The sequence below is a fragment of the Antechinus flavipes genome, chromosome 1 (genome assembly GCF_016432865.1).
Source record: "Antechinus flavipes isolate AdamAnt ecotype Samford, QLD, Australia chromosome 1, AdamAnt_v2, whole genome shotgun sequence".
Classification (NCBI taxonomy): Eukaryota; Metazoa; Chordata; class Mammalia; order Dasyuromorphia; family Dasyuridae; genus Antechinus; species Antechinus flavipes.
The window spans coordinates 22,435,609-22,455,867 of record NC_067398.1 but is presented as its reverse complement, the minus strand read 5'-3'; the positions used below and the strand labels follow the sequence as shown (position 1 = coordinate 22,455,867).

The window sequence follows — 20,259 nt, the reverse complement described above, 5'->3', positions numbered from 1 at the left end:
ATGTAACTAAATTTTTAAAAAACAAAAAAAAGAAAAAGAAAAAAATCATAACTTCCATTATGCCAAAAAATTGCAATTCTAAAGATATTTGAGAGTGAATATCTCTTAGGTAAGAATAGAACTCTTCTGATTTAAGCTTCATTGTTCCAAGTTGAAGAGTTCATTAGCTCATATGTATTTTATGGTATATTGTAATCTGTAGGATTTCAGTAATTTATTTGGATTGGGTAAAGGGATTATTTGCTATTGCTGTAATGCTGGAGAAACTGAGGCAGGAGAGAGATTAGAGAGTTTTTAATATTTTATTAATGGGAGAATATAATTGACTGGACAGGACTCTCATCTCAAATTATCCAGTCAGACAATCAGAGATAGAGATACTGGGACCAAGGAATCCATGTTGGTCCCAGGGCTGGAGGAGACTGTCATCTCAAAGAATCCAGAGTCCAGCATCAAGCATCCAGCCTCTAGCAATGAATGGGAGAACCCCAACTTCTTAAATACCTTTTCTCTAAACAAAGGAAGGGGTAAGAAGCCGGGAAAACTTCTGTCAGGATGGGGGAGGCCATAAATGCTAAAAACCCAGAGACAGGATGTCTGAATACACAGAAATAAAGATATCAGTGAGGTATCTTGGAATATTTTAGAGGGATATTGTAAATTCTTGAGGACAGAAAAGAGTCAGTAGGTCTACTCTCTTGTTTGTCTTGCTAATTTATAAGCTTAGATCAAATGGTCCTCAGTCTTAATGGCCCAGAGTGGGGTTTACAACTTAGGGCATTAAGAAAGAACAGTTAAGGAAACTAAGACAAGGGAAACTCATACAGGGAAACTGAGTCAGGACAGTTAAAGAGAACTGTGGCATAACATTGCTATCTGTGATTTTTAAAATATAACTAGCATTTAATGGGAAGGGTCTAAGATGGTAAGTGTAAACTAAGGATTACCTTCCTTCTAAGAGTGATCAAAGAAGTTACATGTTCTCTACCTTGTATTATTGTATTCCTAGCCATTTGAAGGGTAGTGGATAGATAAAATTATAAACTGACACTTCATATGAAAATAAGAGAAATCACCTACTCACTAATAGTCCTGAATCCTTTTTGACCTTCCCTTCTGCTAAGCTAGATTGCTGTTGGTAGAAACATGGCCTTCTTCCTACTTCTTAAAAATGATGGAGCAAACCTTAGCTAGCACCATTGATAAGTTTCATCCCTCTATTTTGACAGAACATAAATTCCTAACATATATCATTATATGTGTATATATATATATATATATATATATATATGTATACATATATATATATACATATATATCTGTTTGCATGTATTAATATCTATTTGCACTAGGACAATGATTTCATTGATATAAGATCTGTTCCTTATGGAAAGGAGATTTTCTCTGTCCATAAAAAAATATATTTGCTCTATAACTTAGAGGCTTCGAGAGCTGACTGGGACATTGAGAGCCTAAAAGATTTGCTCCAGGCTTAGTGGATAAAGCACCAGCCCTGAAATCAGGAGGACCTGAGTTCAAATGTGTACTTAGACACAACACTTCCTATCTGTGTGACCTGGACAAGTCAACTCCAATTGCCTCAGCAAAAAAATTTTAAAAAGGAAGAAAAGATTTTCTCAGAACCACTTAGCCATGATAAATAAAAAAGAGGACATGGACCTTGATCTTCTTGACTCCAAGATACGTTCTGCTCAGTATACCATTCCTTTAATTCAAGGAATAGAGAGAAACAAAATTAAAGATTTTGTTGATTTCATTTTGGAAGTGTCATTAAGGAAAGTCATAATATAATCTTTCAATTCCCCTCAAAAATTTTCTCTTAATTAATAGTGATAGTCATAATAGTATTTTTAAATTTATAATACCTTCATTCTATGCATCCCTGCAGAAAATAATTGGTATGCCCTTCAAACTATGAGGCAATAAAGTTCAATGTTAAATAATTTAATGTATTTTTGTACCATTCTCAACATCCAATTTTTTTTAAATGCCTGTCAACAGCTACAGGCTCAATTGATCTCCATATCATACACACAAGCCAATTATGCCCATTCCTACCCCTAAATGATTGTTAGCTAATGACAAAAACATTTATTTACATTGCTCACGAAATCAGCAGAGGTTATAGATTTGTGTAGGAATCAAAAATTGACACCAGTAATTTTCCATGAATGTTCAAACTACTGCCTGGAAGGCATCATCACCTATGTTAGCCTTTCCCTTGTCTCTCATTTTCTAAAGCAATTAAATTTATGTTGGCCAATCACTGAAAATGGAATGTTTTTATGGTTGAATTCTCCAGTGTTCCTTTTTCAATGACTTAGTGAGTCATAGAATCTATGTCTTGTTGTACAAAATAATAATATAAGGAAAGATAAGACCATAAGGTTTAGGAATGACTTCTGTGACATCTCCACAAGGGGGCAACTAAAGGGACAGATGTTTTTTAGTAATGGTTCTGTTTTCCAAGTGGTAAATTGAGCTAAATGATAGATTAGTTGCCTCTAATTTAAAGGAGACTGCACTTGTATTTTCTCACTCTCCCCTGCTATAAAATATTATACTTCAAGGACATATTGTGGCACTATTAGATACTCCAACTTAAATGCAGTGTGATATTTGGGCAAGAAGCCTAGTTTGGGAATCAGAACACCTATGCTCTAACTATATCTATGTAATGAAGTCCTATGGAATCTCGGTCAAGTGATTTTTCTCCAAATCTTAATTTGCTTATATCATACTTTATGTCTAAATCAAAAATCCATTTCGATCTTATCTTGGTATAGATGTGTTAACTTGGTATAGGGTGTTAAGGGTGGGTTAATGCTAATTTCTGTCATACTAATTTCCAATTTCCAATTTTCCCAGCAGATTTTATCAAATATGTAGCCAAAGAAGAACTTGAGGACATTATTGAATGCAAAATGGATAATTTTGATTATATTAAGTTTAAAAGTTTTTGTACAAACAAAACCAATGCAGACAAGATTAGGAGAGAAGCAATAAACTGGGGAAAATGTTTTTATATTCAAGGGTTCTGATAAAGGTCACATTTCTAAAATATATAGAGAATTGATACAAATGTATAATAATTCAAGCCATTCTCCAATTGATAAATGGTCAAAGGATATGAACAGTCAATTTTCAGATGAAGAAATTAAAAACAATTTTAGTCATATGAAAAGGTTCTCTAAATCATTATTGATCAATAAATACAAATTAAGGCATCTCTGAGGTACTACTAAACACCTCTCAGATTGGCTAAGATGACAGGAAAAGATAATAATGAATGTTGGAGGGGATGTGGGGAAAATGGGACACTAATACATTGTTGGTGGAGTTACAAACCAATTCAATCATTCTGGAGAGCAATTTGGAACTATGCCCAAAGAGCTATCAAACTGTGCATATTCTTTGACCCAGCAGTGTCTGTGCTGGGCCTGTAGCCAAAGAGATCTTAAAGGAGGAAAAGAGACCCAAATGAACAAAAATGTTTGTGGTGGCCCTTTTTGTAGTGGCAAGAAACTGGAAATTGAATCGATGCCCATCAATTGGAGAATGACTGAATAAATGATGGCATATGAATGTTATGGAATATTATTATTCTATAAGATATGATCAAGATTCAAACCAGTTCCAATTGTTCAGTAAGGAAAAGAATCATCTACAGCCAGAGAGACAACTATGGGAAATGAGTGTGAACCATAACATAGCATTTCCATTCTTTCTGTTATTATTTGTTTTCCTTCTCAGGTTTTTTTTTCTTTTTCTATATCTGATTTTTATTGTTCCACAAGATAACTGTATAAATATGTATACATATATTGGATTTAACATATACTTTAACATATTTAACATGTATTGGATTACCTGCCATCTAGGGGAGAGGGAAAGGGGGAAGGAGGTTTTGGAAGGGTCAATGTTGAAAAATTACCCATGCTTATCTTTTGTAAATAAAAAGCTATAATAATAATAATAATAATAGTAAAAGAAATGATCAGCAGGATGGATTCAGAGAGGCCTGGAGAAACTTGTATGAACCACTGCTTAGTGAAATGAGAAGAACCAGGAGATTATTATACATGGCAACAGGAAGATTATAATGATCAATTCTGATGGACGTGGCTTTTTTCAACAATGAGATGATTCAGGACAGTTCCAATTGTCTTGTGATGAAGAAAGCCATCTGCATCCAGAGAGAGTGGGGACTGAATGTGGACTACAGTTGTTTGCTTGCATTTTGTTTTCTTTCTCATTTTTTTTTCTTTTTGATCTTATTTTTCTTGTGCAGCATGATATTTGTGGAAATATGTGTAGAAGAACTGCACATATATTGGATCACTTGCCATTTAGGGAGAGGGTAGGGAGAAGGAAGGAAAAATTAGGACAAAAGATTTCCTAAGGGTGAATGTTGAAAATTCTCTCTCTCTCTCTCTCTCTCTGTGTCTCTTTATATATATAAATAAAAATATACATTGATAATATAAACATACATTGATAATATAAATATATTGATAATTGATAATTTATATATATAATGAAAAGCTTTATAAAAAAAAGAATGTTCAACAATCCCCTCCTCCCCCAAATGATTTCTTGAAATAGAAATTTATTGTTATATATTTTGAATCCTCCCTTATGTTCATTGAGCACATGACAATGTTTTCTTTCCTTTTTTTCATTTTCCTTTCCTGTCTTTCTTTTTTATATTTTGTTTTTTTTTTCTTATTTTGTATTTAGTTCAGTAAATACATTTAAAATAAAATTAAATAAAAAGACACATTTAACAGATAGTTGCCTAGGTATCCCTCATCAGGGAGTCATGAAACATAATAATTCATCTGCATCTGCAAGGAACCTGAGAAAGTATATTAGCATTTCTTGGAGCATAGGAATCAGCTCTGTCCTCTACAATTAAATGTCCTTGTCTATTAGATTTCAACATATGCTTAGTGGTCTCTTTGTTTCCCTTCCTTATCTGTGACACATTTTCTGCCCCCTTCTGCTTAATATTATGAATTCTTATATCCCTTTACTTCTATTTATTTTATGGAAGATTTTTTCCATTTTTCTCTCACGGAACTATATATTTTCTCTTATAATTTAAACTTTTTCATCTTTTCTATCAGAGATTGGGTCTATATACATAGAACGAATTAATATTTTTCAGAAACATATCACAACTTGAACTTCACTGAATTTACATTTCTCTAAGTATTAGTGATTTAAAGTTGTTTTTCCTGATAGCTTGGATGCCTTCCTTTGAAAATAGTCTGTTCTTGTCCAATGACAATTTATTAATCAGGGGATGGTTTTTATTGAATGATATATCTTGAAAATGAAACCCTTAGCAGAAAAATTTTCTTGATTTGGCCCAATTGTTTGGCTCTATTTTAATTTTAGTTGCCTTGGTTTTATGGTTTCTTTTACTTGGGTACTGAAGAAACAAAAACAGAGCATACACTCTGTAGGTCAGTGCTAAATTAATTCTTTTTCACAGAATTGCAGAATTTGGCAGGTGGAAGGAACCTGAGCAGCCATTTAGTCTAATCTATAAACAAAGAATCCATTTCACATACCCTTCTTGTTGATTGAATCTAGATCTTCAGTCTTTTGTCCTCTTTGGGATTAATTTTCTTGATTGTTTTGTAGCCAATTGCTATGGCTAATGCATGCTTCTCCTTTATTCTTTTCCTAGAATGCTCATTTGAACAAAGCTTAATTTTCTTAAGAGTAGGATTCCTCTACTCCCTCACCTTTTCTCCACATAGGATGAAGCCATCCACTCAGTAGGCTTTAATGAAGAGTTAACATTTTGCTGTTATAATCCTAAAAATAAAAATTAAACAACCAAAGCCATTCCAAAATAGGAACCTAATTATCTAATTAGCTCCTTCCATATTTCACTGGTTGACCCTTTGGCAATCCCATTTTACAAAGGAGGAAACTGAGACCTGACAGGTGGTATAACTTAACTGGGGGTTACACAGATGAGAAGGGAAGAGGGAGTTTTTGACCCCATGTCTTTTACTTCACATTCCAGATCTCCTTTTACTGACAGAAGAAAAAAAAATTGAAAGTTTTTTTTTTCCATTCTGCTTACAATTATCTGAAGTATCTTTATAGTCCATAGTCAATATAGAATTATCCAATTCTATTTCACCTTTCTAGTACCTAGAAGCCTTTAATGCTTCTCTTAAACAATATGGGATAATGAAATCACATTCCTATTAAAATAAATTATATCCCAAAGGAACATGTATATACATATGGATTGTACATTTCCAGAATGTAAATTAAATATTTATTATGAAGTTTGCTGTTCAATTTTGTTTTTCATTATTCTTCTAATAATATTATATGGTTTTGAGTCATGAAACGCTACAGTCTCTAAAGAATTAATGTTGAGAATTACCCAAAGGGCAATGGAGATGCAGAGCGGATGTGAGAAGCCTTCAGCACACAGAGAGACAAAAATTATGTAGAAAAATCAGAATAAAGCATATCATCAAAGAAACATGTGATTGCCAAAGAAGATGGGCTGCATATATAGCAAGAGCAAATGATGGATGGACAGCTTGCAGACTCTATTGGTATCATTATGATATTAGGAAAAGTTAGGAAAGATTCCCCTACCATGGTGGTTGCACAATCTGTTTCAGACATGTTGTAAGTGCTGCAGAAGATTGGCAGCTATAAATGGGTTGAAGGGATCTGTATCACTAAAGTAATTATCCATATAAATGAGATCACACATCCACTGGAAGTATTCTATTAGGGCAGTTTTGTTTTTCATTTGCCCAAGCAGTGAGTAAGAACTCAAATAAAGGTTTTCCAAGGCCAGTTTTTAGGTAAAAAATGGGTTTCACCAAAAGAAAATTTGCCTTTATGCTCTTGATTTTATGTCTATAGTTATATTGTTGAGGTTTTCTAGTAGAAAAGTCTAGTCAAATGATATTGAAAGGCAAAACCTGGGCTTTGGATCACTAGCAATATGCTTTTCAAATTATTCTAGAAGTTTCAGAAAGCTGGCAAATGACTGATCCGACACAAATGACAGCAATAAGATTTGATTAGCTTGCAAGGATATAGCTACACAACACAGTAAGAACATGCTGAGAAATTCTGGTTTGGACTCTAATTTTGATCTGTTAGGCTTTCTCTCCCTGGGTTTGCTGTTCCTTTATCCTCTCCTCAAGTTGGGGACATATATTCAAAATGGTAGCTATTACCATTGTCTGAAGAGGCCGTAGTGGTCTGAGGCTGTCAAGTGTCCTCCAAATCCAATATTTTTATACCTCCCAGAACTTTGAGGCATCAAGTCACAAGTGCAAAGCCTTCTATTATTTCTGAAACAAAAACTGTACTCTAGTTATGTAAGTGACAGCCACTGCTGGTTGATAGCATTACCTAACTTTAACATGACTTGCAATCCTATCTGCTTTACAGTCTAAGACTTACTCCTAGAAATCTTTTCTGCTTCACAAGTAGGTGAGATGTGTATATGTCTACACACTGGGCAAGAGGTTTTTCTGAGCTTTAGTTTCCTTATTTGGAAAGTGGAGATCACAAATTATTATCCCATTTACCTATACAGGTATTATAAGGATCAAATGAAATAATGTGTATGAAAGTACTTTTCAATGTCAGAAAAGATTATGTTACTATAAAGTATTATTTTTGTTTCAATAATTCCATTCCCAAAGACCCCATAATATAAAAGAACCTCATACTGCCAATCTTCAAGGTGTACTTAGCCTTTTTGTTACCTGGACCCTTTCAGGAGTTGATGAAGCTAAGGGACTCCTCAAAATAGTGTTTTAAAGCATATGAAGTTACAAAGGAAACCAATTATGATGAAATACAGTTAGCAAGATAGATAGATGTACACATATACATATATACATACACATATATGTATGTATGTATACATCTGTGTTTATATAGCTATATATATGTGTGTGTATGTTCTGTATATAGAGATACATATATGTATTGTGTATTTGGCTGTACATATATGGTATATATATATATCTTTATATATTCATGCATATATATGTGTATGTATACATATATATATATTTATAAAGTTTGTGTGTATACATATACATGTATAAAGTTCATAGACCTCAGGGTTGAAAACTCTGTGATTTATATACATATCTTGAACCTAATTAGGTAAAGAATGAGTCCCATTCAGGGGTCACACAGTTTGAATGCTCACTGGATATTTGAAATTATTGACCATATTTTACACCATTATAATTTCCAATAGTGTCAGTTCAATTACATGCAAACATTTACCAGGATTCCTTACTAGCATTAATCAGGACCTCATTGTATCCTTATATATGTACATTTTATGTCCCCATTAGAACATAAATCACCTTGATGGCAGGAGCTGCTTTTCTTTTGTCTTGACATCCATAATACACTGATTAGTGCCTAATACAGAGAGTCAGTAGGACTATTGAATAGTCAGCTGACTTCAATGTCTGAAGATCTGTGTTTCAATTCAGGCATAGATTGGCTGTATGATGCTGGGCAACTCATTCAACATCTTGGTACTTAATGAAACTGTTATTAAAAATTTAAAAAAAAAGTTAACAACCTGGATCAATAGAGGGAGATTTTTCATTTGGGATTTCTCTTAACCAATAAAATCCCAAGTGTTGTTTTTATCTTCATCTTACTTTTATTTGTGACATGTTACTATATAATAAAGCACAGGAAAAGGAGCATCTAGATATTTATCAAAGAGACTAGTAAAGGCTATATCAGCTATGTGATCAGACTCCATTTCAATCCCCACAGGCTTTATCAAAGATTGCTTTTTTACTCCTTTCAAGAAATTTCAAGAAATCATAAATTAAACTACATGTTCATTGTCCCAGTTGCCTGCCCTCCTTTCTCTCTTCTTCTCTCTCTCCTTCCTTCCCTCCCTCTTTCCTTCCCTTCCTTACTCCTCTCTTTCCTCCTTCTGCCTTCCTCCCTTCCTCCTTTCCTCCCTCCTTCTTTTCCTCCCTCCCTCTTTCCCTTCCTCCTTTCTTCCCTCCCTTTCTTCCTCTCTTCCTTCCTCCCTTCCTTCCCTCCTCCCTTCCTTTCCTCTTCCTTCCTTCCTTCCTTTTCTTCTTTACTTCCCAATCAAATGTGCTAATGGATAATACATAAGATGGTACCTTCATCTCCCTTCAATTCATATGCATATCATTTGCCATTTTGGCAACACTAATTTTTAAATTAATGTTTTAATGTGTACTATATCTCATGTTGCATATCCCATCCCATCCCTGAAGGAATATGAAGTCTTCAAAGGAATTTCTTGTTTCTAGAATTTTTTTTTTTCCTTTCTTAGTGCTTAGTATAGGACCTAGCACACGTTAAATACTAAAACCTAGCATTTACACTAGGTAAATGCTTTAAAGTTTACAAAGTTCTCTACACACATTTTCATTTGAGCATCACAAAAATAATATAGTACATCTTACAAATGGTATTTTCCCCATTTTACAGATGAGGGAATGTGACTTGTCACTACTATAAGGATAAAGACAAACACCTTTGTTTAGAAATTAAAGTGCTTCTTAAATTTTCCCAGCTGGTTATATATTACTCCCTCTCATATACTTGATGACATACTTGCTGCTCATCATATGCAGCAGTTCATCTTATCCTTCAAATTCTTTGCACATGCTGCATGAGTTTAGTTCCTACCTGCAGTACTGTCCCTCATTATTTCTTCCTGTTGCGAACCTAGCTCCTCCCATCAAGTCTGAGTTGAGCTGAAAGCTATTTCAAGAAGCCTTTATGATTGAACCAGTTTTTAATGTTTTATTTATTTTATGTTATATATGCCTTGTATATACTTATCTGAGGTTATATTAGCTACATCCCCTTGTAGAATTTAAGCCTTTTGTGAATAGGGTCTGTCTTATTTTTGTATGTATATCACCAATGTCTTGTAAGTTAATATTTTTATGGATTAAATAATATGTCCATAATCACACAGTCAGTATCAGAAGTGAGATTTGAACTCATATCTTTCTGACTTGAAACTCAACACTGTAGCTATTACATCACCACATATTTCTCAAAGACTATTTACAACCTGATTGGCCTAGTATATTGCTGTTCCAAATAAACGTGTAGGGAACTATTTGGACTCTGAATCTCAGCAGAATGGCAAATTCTTCTTATGATGAGAAAATACTTGTTAAAGATTGCAACCAAAAATAGCTCTATATTACATATAACATGTTTGTATATATGTGTGCATGCATGTGTGCATATGAAGTCTGATATCCTGACAAAGGTTTTATTAATTAATTCTACAGCATTGCTGCTTAGTTCAATCAGGTACAAATTAACAATGTGTTGTTTAATTCAATAACTGAGTATTGGAATTAATGAGAAACAGTGTGCTGGGCTGAGTTTATTTTGAGGCCTAAAGCAGTTTTCTTTAAAGTTTTAATTTGTTTTAAAATTCATTTGAGTAGAATAAAAGTCTCCGAAAAACCTAACTTTCAATTACAAATCTGACATTACATAAAGACAACATGATTGAAATTCTAATTAGCTGTACAACTTCTCCCAGAGTTCCTATGCCGTGGTGAGAGAGACAGAAAGAGAGACAGAGACTAAGAGAGAAAAACATACATACATACACAGAGAGACAGAGACAAAGACAGAGAGACAGAGACAGAGACACACACAGAGAGATAGACAGAAAGACAGACAGACAGAAACACACAGAATTAATGAACTGGGAGAATGAATAGAAGAGGAAACAGTGGCACTAGGACTAATACTTAGCACATAATATGCATTTAATAATAGCTGGACGGATTGCATTGAAGGGTAGGATTTTGAAGGGAGCAAGGAAACAGCTCTGAGTCTTAGAGATCAGTAGATCGAAAGATTTACACTAGTCTAATTTCAATCCATCCTCAGTTCACAGAGATCAGATCCAGCACTCTGGTCAGCTCCCTCTGACTTAAGCTTTTGTAGGACTAAGACCTGTAAGCAGGAAGGGAAAGAAGACACCATCTGGTCCTTTGCCTTAATAGATTACAGGCTGGGAGAGGAAAAGCTTGAGAGAGAGAGATGAGTAAACTAGTGAGAGGTTGAGTCTTCTGAATGCTCTGGCTATCCACAAGCGTCTCTTCGCTGTAGAGCAATACTAGATCTCGTGGTCAATTTGATCACCTTACAAATGGGTCCACCAGAACTAGCCAAGGCTTTATAAAACGATCAACATTTTTTTTTTTTTTTGGTAAGTTTCATTATGAAAAAAGGGAATCCTCTCCCCTCAGTACCTTTATACTCTGCCTCTGATTCAAATGCAGTGTTTTACATTACAAATATCTTGTTTGTGACTTTTTTTTGGGGGGGGGGCTTTTAAAGATCGGCAGAAGGTGATAATTTTCGCATTGGAGAAAGGAGAAGTGAATCGATGTTTTCTTGATTTTCTATCGAATTTGAGACAAATTCACCTTTTCTAACTTCCTACGGGGATCCCGGGCCTCCAGTTCTTGGAAGGTCGTCCAAAGGCGCAAGATAAGGTGCATTGAGAAGAAGGGTTAGTTTCCAGCTGCCACCTGAAGACTAGGCATTTTAATCACCTACCCCCCCCCCTTCCATTTCTTCCGGTATACTTCCGCGTTTACAGTACTACCAAAGGAAGCTCCATATCCTTCTAATTCTCTCCTAAGAAGGAATCGCTTACCTGCCCTCCTCCCACCTCCAGAACTTTGTGTTGGCGAGGTAGGTGGGCTGTGGACTTTAGGACAGAGGAGTACATCAGGAGGTTAAGGGATAGGACACAAAAGTGGCGATTAGGGTAAGGAAGCTGACGTGAGGGGAATGAGAGAGGCAGCGAGATGAGCGCGAGCCCTCGAGTCCTCCCTCCACCCTCCTCCCAGTCCTTGGCAGCGCTCCCCTCCTCTGCGGGCACTGGAGAGTTAAGCCAATAGACACGTAAGCGCCGCTCCCTCCCCAATCCGTAAGCTGCTGCTCCTGCACTTAGCTGCATCGCCTGCTCGCTCCATTCGGCATCCTTTCGGGCAGCTGCAGCTGACATACAGCTGCTGGGTCACAGCTCCCACTTGATTGCCATTACCAATATTTATCGTATGGACTAGATCCTTTGCTCCCCCTCCTTCTCTTCCTCTTCCTCCTCCTCCTCGTCCTCCTCCACTACGTGCTGCTGGGTCTGAGCTTGCAATCCTAGCAGGGCAGAGTCCCGGATCGCCTGGTGGAGGAGGGAGCGGCGGCAGCTGCTAGGTAGCGCGGCGGCTGGCTGCTCCCCGGGTATTCTCCTTGGAAAGCCCGCCCGGGAAAGCCGAGCCCCGACTGCCTCCTTCGCCCCACCCTAACCCTTCTGGCCCCTCGGGGGGCTCTAGGGACCCCCATCCCCAGCCGCCACCATGCTGGACCCCTCGTCCAGCGAAGAGGAATCCGATGAGATCGTGGAGGAAGAGAGCAGCAAGGAGGTGCTGGCCTCCGGCGCCTCCGGGGCGCGCCTGTCGCCCAGTCGGACTAGCGACGGCGCGGGCGGCGGTGCCGGGCTCGGCGGCGGGGCGGGCGCCGGGGCCGGCGCGGGCGCCGGGGGCAGCGCGGCGGCCGGCGCCGGGGCCGGGGGTCTGCAGCCCGGCAGCCGAGGCGGCGGCGCGGGCAGCGGCGCTGGCGGCGGCGGCGGCGGGCGGCCCTCCAGCCCCAGCCCGTCGGTGGTGAGCGAGAAGGAGAAGGAAGAGCTGGAGAAGCTACAGAAGGAGGAGGAGGAGAGGAAGAGGAAGCTGCAGCTCTATGTCTTCGTGATGCGCTGCATCGCCTACCCCTTCAACGCCAAGCAGCCCACCGACATGGCCCGGCGGCAACAGAAGGTACGTGCCTGCGGGAGACCAGGCTGCGAGCGAGCCAGGCGGGGAGCTAGCCAGGCTGGGAGCGAGCCAGGGGGCCCGCGAGTGAGCCACAGGGCCAAGGGAACAAGCCAAAGAGCCGGCGGGGCATTAGCTGAGCCAGCGAATGAGCAAGCTGGGGGACGCGGGACCAGAGAGGGAGCGAACCCGGAGGTTAAAGGGGACCCGAGAAAGAGCCAGCGAGCGAGCCAGGGAACTAGGGGGTGGGGACAGCGGGGGACTGGGCTGGGGAGAATCGGCGGCGGCCACGGCGGCACAATGGGTAGCCCGCACCGCCCCCTGACCCTGGCAGACCCTGCGGGGCCCCGGCTCTCTCCAGCCCGCGCAACCTTTCACGAGGGGAGGGCTGGGGCGGGGCGGGTCCAGCAGGCCGGGATAGGGAGCCTAGTTGGGGGGCCTTTACGGGGCGGGGCTGGGGGTGGGCATTAAGCTCCCTCTTTGTTGGCGGGCCGAGGGATCTCGGTGGGTGATTAGCCCGTAGCCTACTGAGCCTGGGACTGGGGTATCCTCCGGCCCAGAGAGGCCTGGTCCGGGTTAGCCTAGGCTCGGCCGCCTTGGGGTGCATCAGCTCGCTCAGAGTGAACGGAACACGGAAGGCCGGGAGGGGCCGGGGGCAAAGGTTGGCGACGCGCGCCCAGCTAAGCTAGCCTGAGCAAGGGAAAGGGAATGAGCCTCCGGAGACATTGTCAGAAAATCGGTCCGAGGGGCTGACGATCCGTGGGGACGGTGATGGATAACCCATCCCTCCAGCCCACTGCCCTTCCCCATCCCAATAGATCGCAGGTGGGCGAGCTGGGACTGAGGCGCAGGGCGCTAGGCGCTTTCCTTGGGTGGGGGCACGCCCTCTGCTCCCTCCCTCCAGCCTTCTCCCCTCCCTCGGCAAACGCGAGTCGTGCCTTTCTTTCTCTGCCTCCTCCCCTCCTCTCCCAAGGTGACTTCGCCGCCACCTCCTGGCCCGATTAGGTCGCAGAGGCCCAGCAGCCTGCGGCTCCCGCTCCCCCGAGAGCAGCCGCACGGAGCCTCACAATTATGGCATTAAAAGCATCTCCTGTGCCAGGCCCAGCAAGGCTGAACCAGCTGCGGGCTGGCTGCCTTGGAGAGAAAACAATCGCCAGCCAGGCGGCTGCCCACCTGCTTTGATTTTTCTCCACAGAAATACAGAAAAAAAGTTCACCCAAAGAAGGAGAGAGAGGGGAGTGGGGAGAAAAGAGAGAGGAGAAAGAGAAAGGAGAGAGACAGAGAGAGAGTCACCGAGAGAGTCACCGAGAGAGAGACAGAGACAGCCAGAGACAGACAGACAGATGCGGGGGGGAGGGAAAGGGGGGTCCGTTAAAACTATGGAAGGGGTGGCTATGACTAGAAGTGCCTTTTTCTATTTCTTTCTGTGGTTGAGTGGAGAGGATCACCTATAAGCCTTCAAAACAAATGACTAGGTGGAGGTAATAAGCTTTCAGCAGTTTCAATCGGGTCAAGGTTGTGACCAACTCCTAAAAGCAAATGAATTCCCAAGTTAACTGTAGTTTGAAGCTGAACGGTCTCAGTAATTCTTGTTTTCTGATTATACCTATCCCATTCCTAGCAGCCCGAATATCTGTTTGAGTTATTCAAATATGCACTCCCTTCTCTCCTAATAATTCCCAGTCCCATCCCACCCCCCACCCCCTACTCCCACTGGAGCTTTGGTTAGAAACTCAGTCACTTACCTAAAGACATCGAAGAGGCTGGGATTTTTGTTTTGTTTTGTTTTTCCAGCAAGATTTGCCCTCCATCCCTGCAGATCTCAACACTTATAGGACTGAATGGTTACGTCCAAGGGGGAACCTCCCAAAACACAGAGAGTTTAAGGGTCATCTAGTTGTTTTCGTGTCCCAGAAGATTTGCCTGATTTCTTCCTACAAAGTACATATATACAAATCCAAATGCATATATAGGTATATACATGTATACACACACATATATATTTGAAAGACAGAAAGGTGTTTGAGTCTTTGTTCCCAAGCCTTGGAGATGTTCACTGTGAACCAGAGGACACCTTGTAGGGCTTCCCACAAGGCATTTATTGTTGTTATTGTTGTGGTTAGTAGATCCCTGCTCCATGTTTTGAGTCTTTATGTTGATCCTGGATTTCCAGTTTTAACTCCGAAAAATAGACTGATAAGTATCTCACATGTCTAAAAATGCATCACCAAAATTCAGTGGTAGAAAGCAGTCCAGAACAAAGGAATAAAAGAGCACCAGCTCTTCAATGTGTCTATACTACTTTGAATTTAAAATATGAACTTATCTAAATATAAAAGAGTACTCACAACTCAGCCAGCTAAGAGATCAAACCAGATATTAGGACTGAAATGAAACCATTTGCCACTGAGATCCAATACTGTTCAGTTCAATGCAGATGAATTGTTGTCCTTACTCATTAAAGCAAGATCATGTTACAAGAACCGTGTGAAACAATTGATGGTTTTCATCAAGTTCATTAAAAGTGGTATTTTTGAAGAGAGGGATAGTGCTGTTGTTATAAATGACCTTTACATCTAGAGAGACTCCTGGGGGTATTGACAAAAGTGACATTTGTTCAAGCTATTTTTAGTCTTTGGAGTATATAGATGCTAAGTGAATATCAGAACAAAGTACCAACTAGCCAACTGGCTGGGAGCAAAAACAGGACGATTTAAAAAAAAATTCTGATTTTGGCATCTGAGGGAGACAGGCTACCATCACAGAAGATTTATTCTTTTGATTTGGTTCAAAAAAGTTTGTGATTTGTTTTTCTTTTTCAAGCTAGAGACTTTCCTGACTGTGACCAACAAGAAATGATAAAGGAAGAATATGATACTTGGAAGGAAGGGAAAAAAGGAAAAGAAGGAAAAAGGAAGAAGGTAGAAAAGAGAAAACAAGAAAGAAAGAAAAGAAGGTAGGAAGGAAAGAAAAAAGGAAGGAAGGAGAAAAGAAAGGAAGGGAAAGAAAGAAGGAAAGAAGAATGGGAAGTTAATAAGAATTTATTATGTTCCAGGCATTATGCTAAGTGCTAAGGATACACAGAAAGGCAAAAGATAGTCCCTGATCTCAAAAAGTTCATAGTCTAATGGGATGCAGAGTGGGGATAGAGAAAACATGAAAACAACTGTGTTCAGTTTGCAGTATAAAACTAGAAATGATCAACAAAAGAAAGGCACTAGCATTAAGGAGATCTAGGAAAGGCTGATAGAAGGTAAGATTTTAGTAGAGGCTTGAAGAAAATATGGGAAGTCAAGAAATGGAGATGAGGAAGTAGAGTACTCCAGACATGGGAAATATTAGTTAAAATGCCTAGAGCTGCTGCTGCTGCTGCTGCTTCTTCTTCTGCTTCTTCTTCTTCTTCTTTTTTGAGGAACAATAAAAAATCAAGTGTCGATGGCTCACACAGTATATGGTGGGAGAGTAAAGTATAAGAAGAAGGGGAAAGTAGAAAGGTCTAGTTTATATATAACAGGCTTTAAAAGCTAAACAGAGGATTTTATATTGATCTTGGAGGTCATAGGCGCTCCTGAAGTTTATTGATTAGGAGGATGATGTGGTAAGACTTGCACTCTAGAAAGATCTATTTGACAATTGGGGGGGGGGGGTGGACTGGGAGGCTTGAAGCAAAGAGGCAAACTAGAATATAACTGCAATAGTCTAGCAGTGACATAATGAGGGACTGGGTCATGATATTGACCATGTCAGAAGAGACAAATAGAGTACATTAGAGATGCAAAAAGACAACAGATTGGATATGAGGGAAGTATAAAAGAGAATGAAGAGCTAAGGATGGCATCTAGGTGGTGAGCTCAGGTGGGAGGGGGATGGTGGTACCCTGGATGTTGAGAGGCAAGTTCTTGGGAGAAAGATTATGATTTTAGTTTCAGACCCCTTGAATTTAACATATCAATGGGACATCCAATACCAATTGGCCAGTTTACTGAAGGCAAAATAAAAGTATATATATATATATGAAGTATCTGCTTTTAGCATCTGAAAGAGGTCACTGTGGCAACAGATTCATTAGGTTTTTTTTTTTTGTTTTTTTTTTTTGTTTCTTTCAAGAGCGTAGGTAATTTATGGAACTATCCATAAGCAGATATAAAACTAGAGGTCAGGAGAGGTTAAGGCAAGATAAAAAGATCTACGAATCATCAGCATAGAAATGATAAATCGCATCCATTGGAACTGATGAAATCACCAATTAAAGTGGTATTAAAGAAGAGAAGAGGACCTGGGAAGGAGTCTTGGAGAACACCCATGGTTAATAGATGCAACCTGGATGAAGATGCAAGGAAGGAAAATGAGAAGGAGAGGTCAGAGGAGATTCAGGATAGAGCAATGTCTCAGAAACCACAAAAGAACAATATTAAGAGTTTTTTTTTAAAGTTTACATTTAAGAGGTGCCTGACTCAGGGGCTGAACATTCTCCTGGAAGTCAAGAAGACAGGTTCAAATTTAGGCTTTGATGTTTGACTGATCCTGAATTGGTCACATAATGTCTTTGTACCTTAAGTAGCACTTTAGAACTTATTGAATTATACATGGAAGGTTTATGTCCTTTGTAGTTGGGAAGGGAAGGTTCTCACATCTACAAAAATCACAGGTCATTCTCACCCGTACAGTATAGTTATTTATAGAATAAATTCTTGTGAGAGGCTATCCTCACCTTATACTCTGGCTATAAAGTAGGTTCTGAATATAGTCTTGGTGATTTAAATCATGCAGAGTTTTTCTAAAACCATGTTTTAAAACACACACACACAAAATGCAAAAGGCCTATTTTATCATTTAGAGACACATTTCACTTATTTTACTATGGCATTGAAATCTGTGATTTCATCAGTGTCGTATCTTCTAGTCTTAGGGAGTTATCAATACAAGATGAAATGACTTTTCTATCCATGATCACACAGCTACTGTGTATCAGAGCCAGGATTTAAACTCATTTCATATCTACCCTCCATCCACCTCTGTCTGCTCTCCACTTCACTTCTCTCTACTCTCCACTTCACCATATTGCCTTTTAAAAGTGAATCATGATATCCTCTGGCAATGAAAAACATCTATAAGACTATCACAATGTACTTTGCAATAGTCCATTTGTACCCAGAGGTTTTAGAATTTTCTTCCATCATCTTTTATTGGAGTGATGGGGTTTACATGAAAAGGAAGATCATAGGAATATAAGATATGGATCTGAGATGCTGAGTTCAATTCCCTCATATTACAAGCTCCAGGGAGTAATAATTTTCCAAGGTAGGATTTGAACCCAGGACCCTTGACTTCCTATCAATATCATTTGATAAATTGGATGATGTAATGCTAAAAAGTGGTGGGGCGACTAGCTCTCTTTTTTCCTAAGGAAATTGGGGGTTAAATGACTTGCCCAAGGTCACACAGCTAGGACATGTTGTGTCTGAGGTCAATTTTTGAACTCAAATCTCCTGACTTTGGGGCTGGTGCTCTATCTACTGTGCCACCTAGCTGCCCCTGACTAGCTCTTTAATGAGCTTTGTAGAAAAAAAGGGTCAAGGTAGAAAAATAAGGGAGTATGGCCTGTTTCAATTAAAGGATATAAAGACCAGACAAGTTCAAGTAGCTCATTCCTAATCTATTCAGACCAGACCTCAGCATGAAAATGATATTGACTTTAACACTGAGTCAGTGTTTAAAGAAGTTTTGTATTTATGAATTTGTTCATTGTACTTGGCTAATTGGTAGTGACTCAAAACTATCCACCTGTCATAAGACTAAGAATCACTGATTCTTAACACACACATATGGTATGTATATTACACACACACATACACACACACACAGTTTATAAATAATAACAGTGATTCATCCGTGCAGATGATCTCTAAGATCTTTGCTCTTCCATCAGACTTTCAATTACCCAGTCAAAACAGTCTATGATTTAATTGATAACCCTTTGAAGAACTAGATGAGTGTTAAACTAACAAAAAAGCAGCTCCCATTTACATAGTACCCTAAGATTTGGAAATCTTTTGGATTTGAAAATGGAAATATTGATGGTTGGGGAAACAGACAGAGATGTCACCCAGCTAGTCAATTCTTTTTTTCTTTTTTTTTCTTATTATTTAAGCCTTAAAACTGCAAAATTACTAAGGAAACATAAATAATAAGGAAATATAAAGAAACAGATAAATCAATCAGTGCATGAAGGGACAATGTTTTGTATACTGGTAGAAACTAGGCATTCTTTATAGAAACAGCTTCACCCCCTTGCTATCCTGATTTTTGCTCTCTATATACATACATACATATATATAATTATTATTATTATTATTAAAGCTTTTTATTCACAAAACATATGCATGGGTAATTTTTCCAACATTGACCCTTGCAAAAACTTTTGTTCCAAAATTCCCCTCCTTCCCCTCATTCCCACCCATCAGCTTGTCAATTCTTATTTAATCCTATCCTCCTAATGCCCTTTCTTGTTCCCCAGAAGTTCTTGTTCAGTCTGTCAATCATTTCATTCATGGACGACTCTTCATAATCCCATTTGGCATTTCCTTGGCAAAGATACTGGAGAGATTTGCCATTTTCTTGTCCAGCTCATTTTACACATGGGGGAAACTGAGGCAAACTGGATTAAGTGACTTAAAGTGCCCAAGATCACACAGCTAGTAAGTGTCTGAATCCAGATCTGAACTCAGGAAAATGCATCTTCCTGAATCCAGACCTAACTATTGAACCCCTTAGATGTCCTTTCATCAGGAGCAGTCTAGAATCATTTAAGTTCATTCTTTGGCTTTTTTTTTCCAGCACCTTCACCCAGTTGCTAATGGCTTTTCATTAATACATTTTCCTTCTTCCTATTAGTTTGCATTTATTTCATATATCCTTTATTTTTCTGTGTACATGACATAATCCTCATCACTCCAGGAGAATGTGAACTCCCTGGATGCAGAAACCATTTCATCTTCTGTCACGATAAACCTAACACAGTTTCTAGCACATAGTAGGGGTTTTAAAAATCCTTGTTGAGATAAACCATATCAACCTGAATTCAATCTCCCTGATATAATAGATAGGTACCGATATACATGGGCACCAGGGATATTTTGAGGCTGAGAAAGATCAAAAGTATGATGAGCAAAATGTTTCCCTAATTGCATACCTGGAATAAGCCATTGCACTTTCCTGAAACTGCATGGAGAACAAAAAAAATTAAATATAATCTTCTTCAAGAATTATAAATATCCATTGGATTCATGAGTTGGCTTTTTTTCTCAATAATGAACGATCATATTTCCAGAGTTAAAAATCAAACACAATCTCTAAAGCAGTT

At 39.1% G+C, this 20,259-nt stretch overlaps 1 protein-coding gene across 1 annotated transcript in view; it reads left to right on the top strand.

Annotated features, from left to right (window-relative positions):
* Nucleotides 1-12,056: 12,056 nt before the first annotated feature.
* Nucleotides 12,057-20,259, top strand: part of CADPS (calcium dependent secretion activator) — a 542,165-nt gene continuing 533,962 nt past the window's right edge. Inside the window, 1 exon segment of the mRNA XM_051980071.1 lies at nucleotides 12,057-12,902. Within this exon segment, the coding sequence (XP_051836031.1) occupies nucleotides 12,447-12,902 (456 nt within the window). The 5' untranslated portion in view covers nucleotides 12,057-12,446.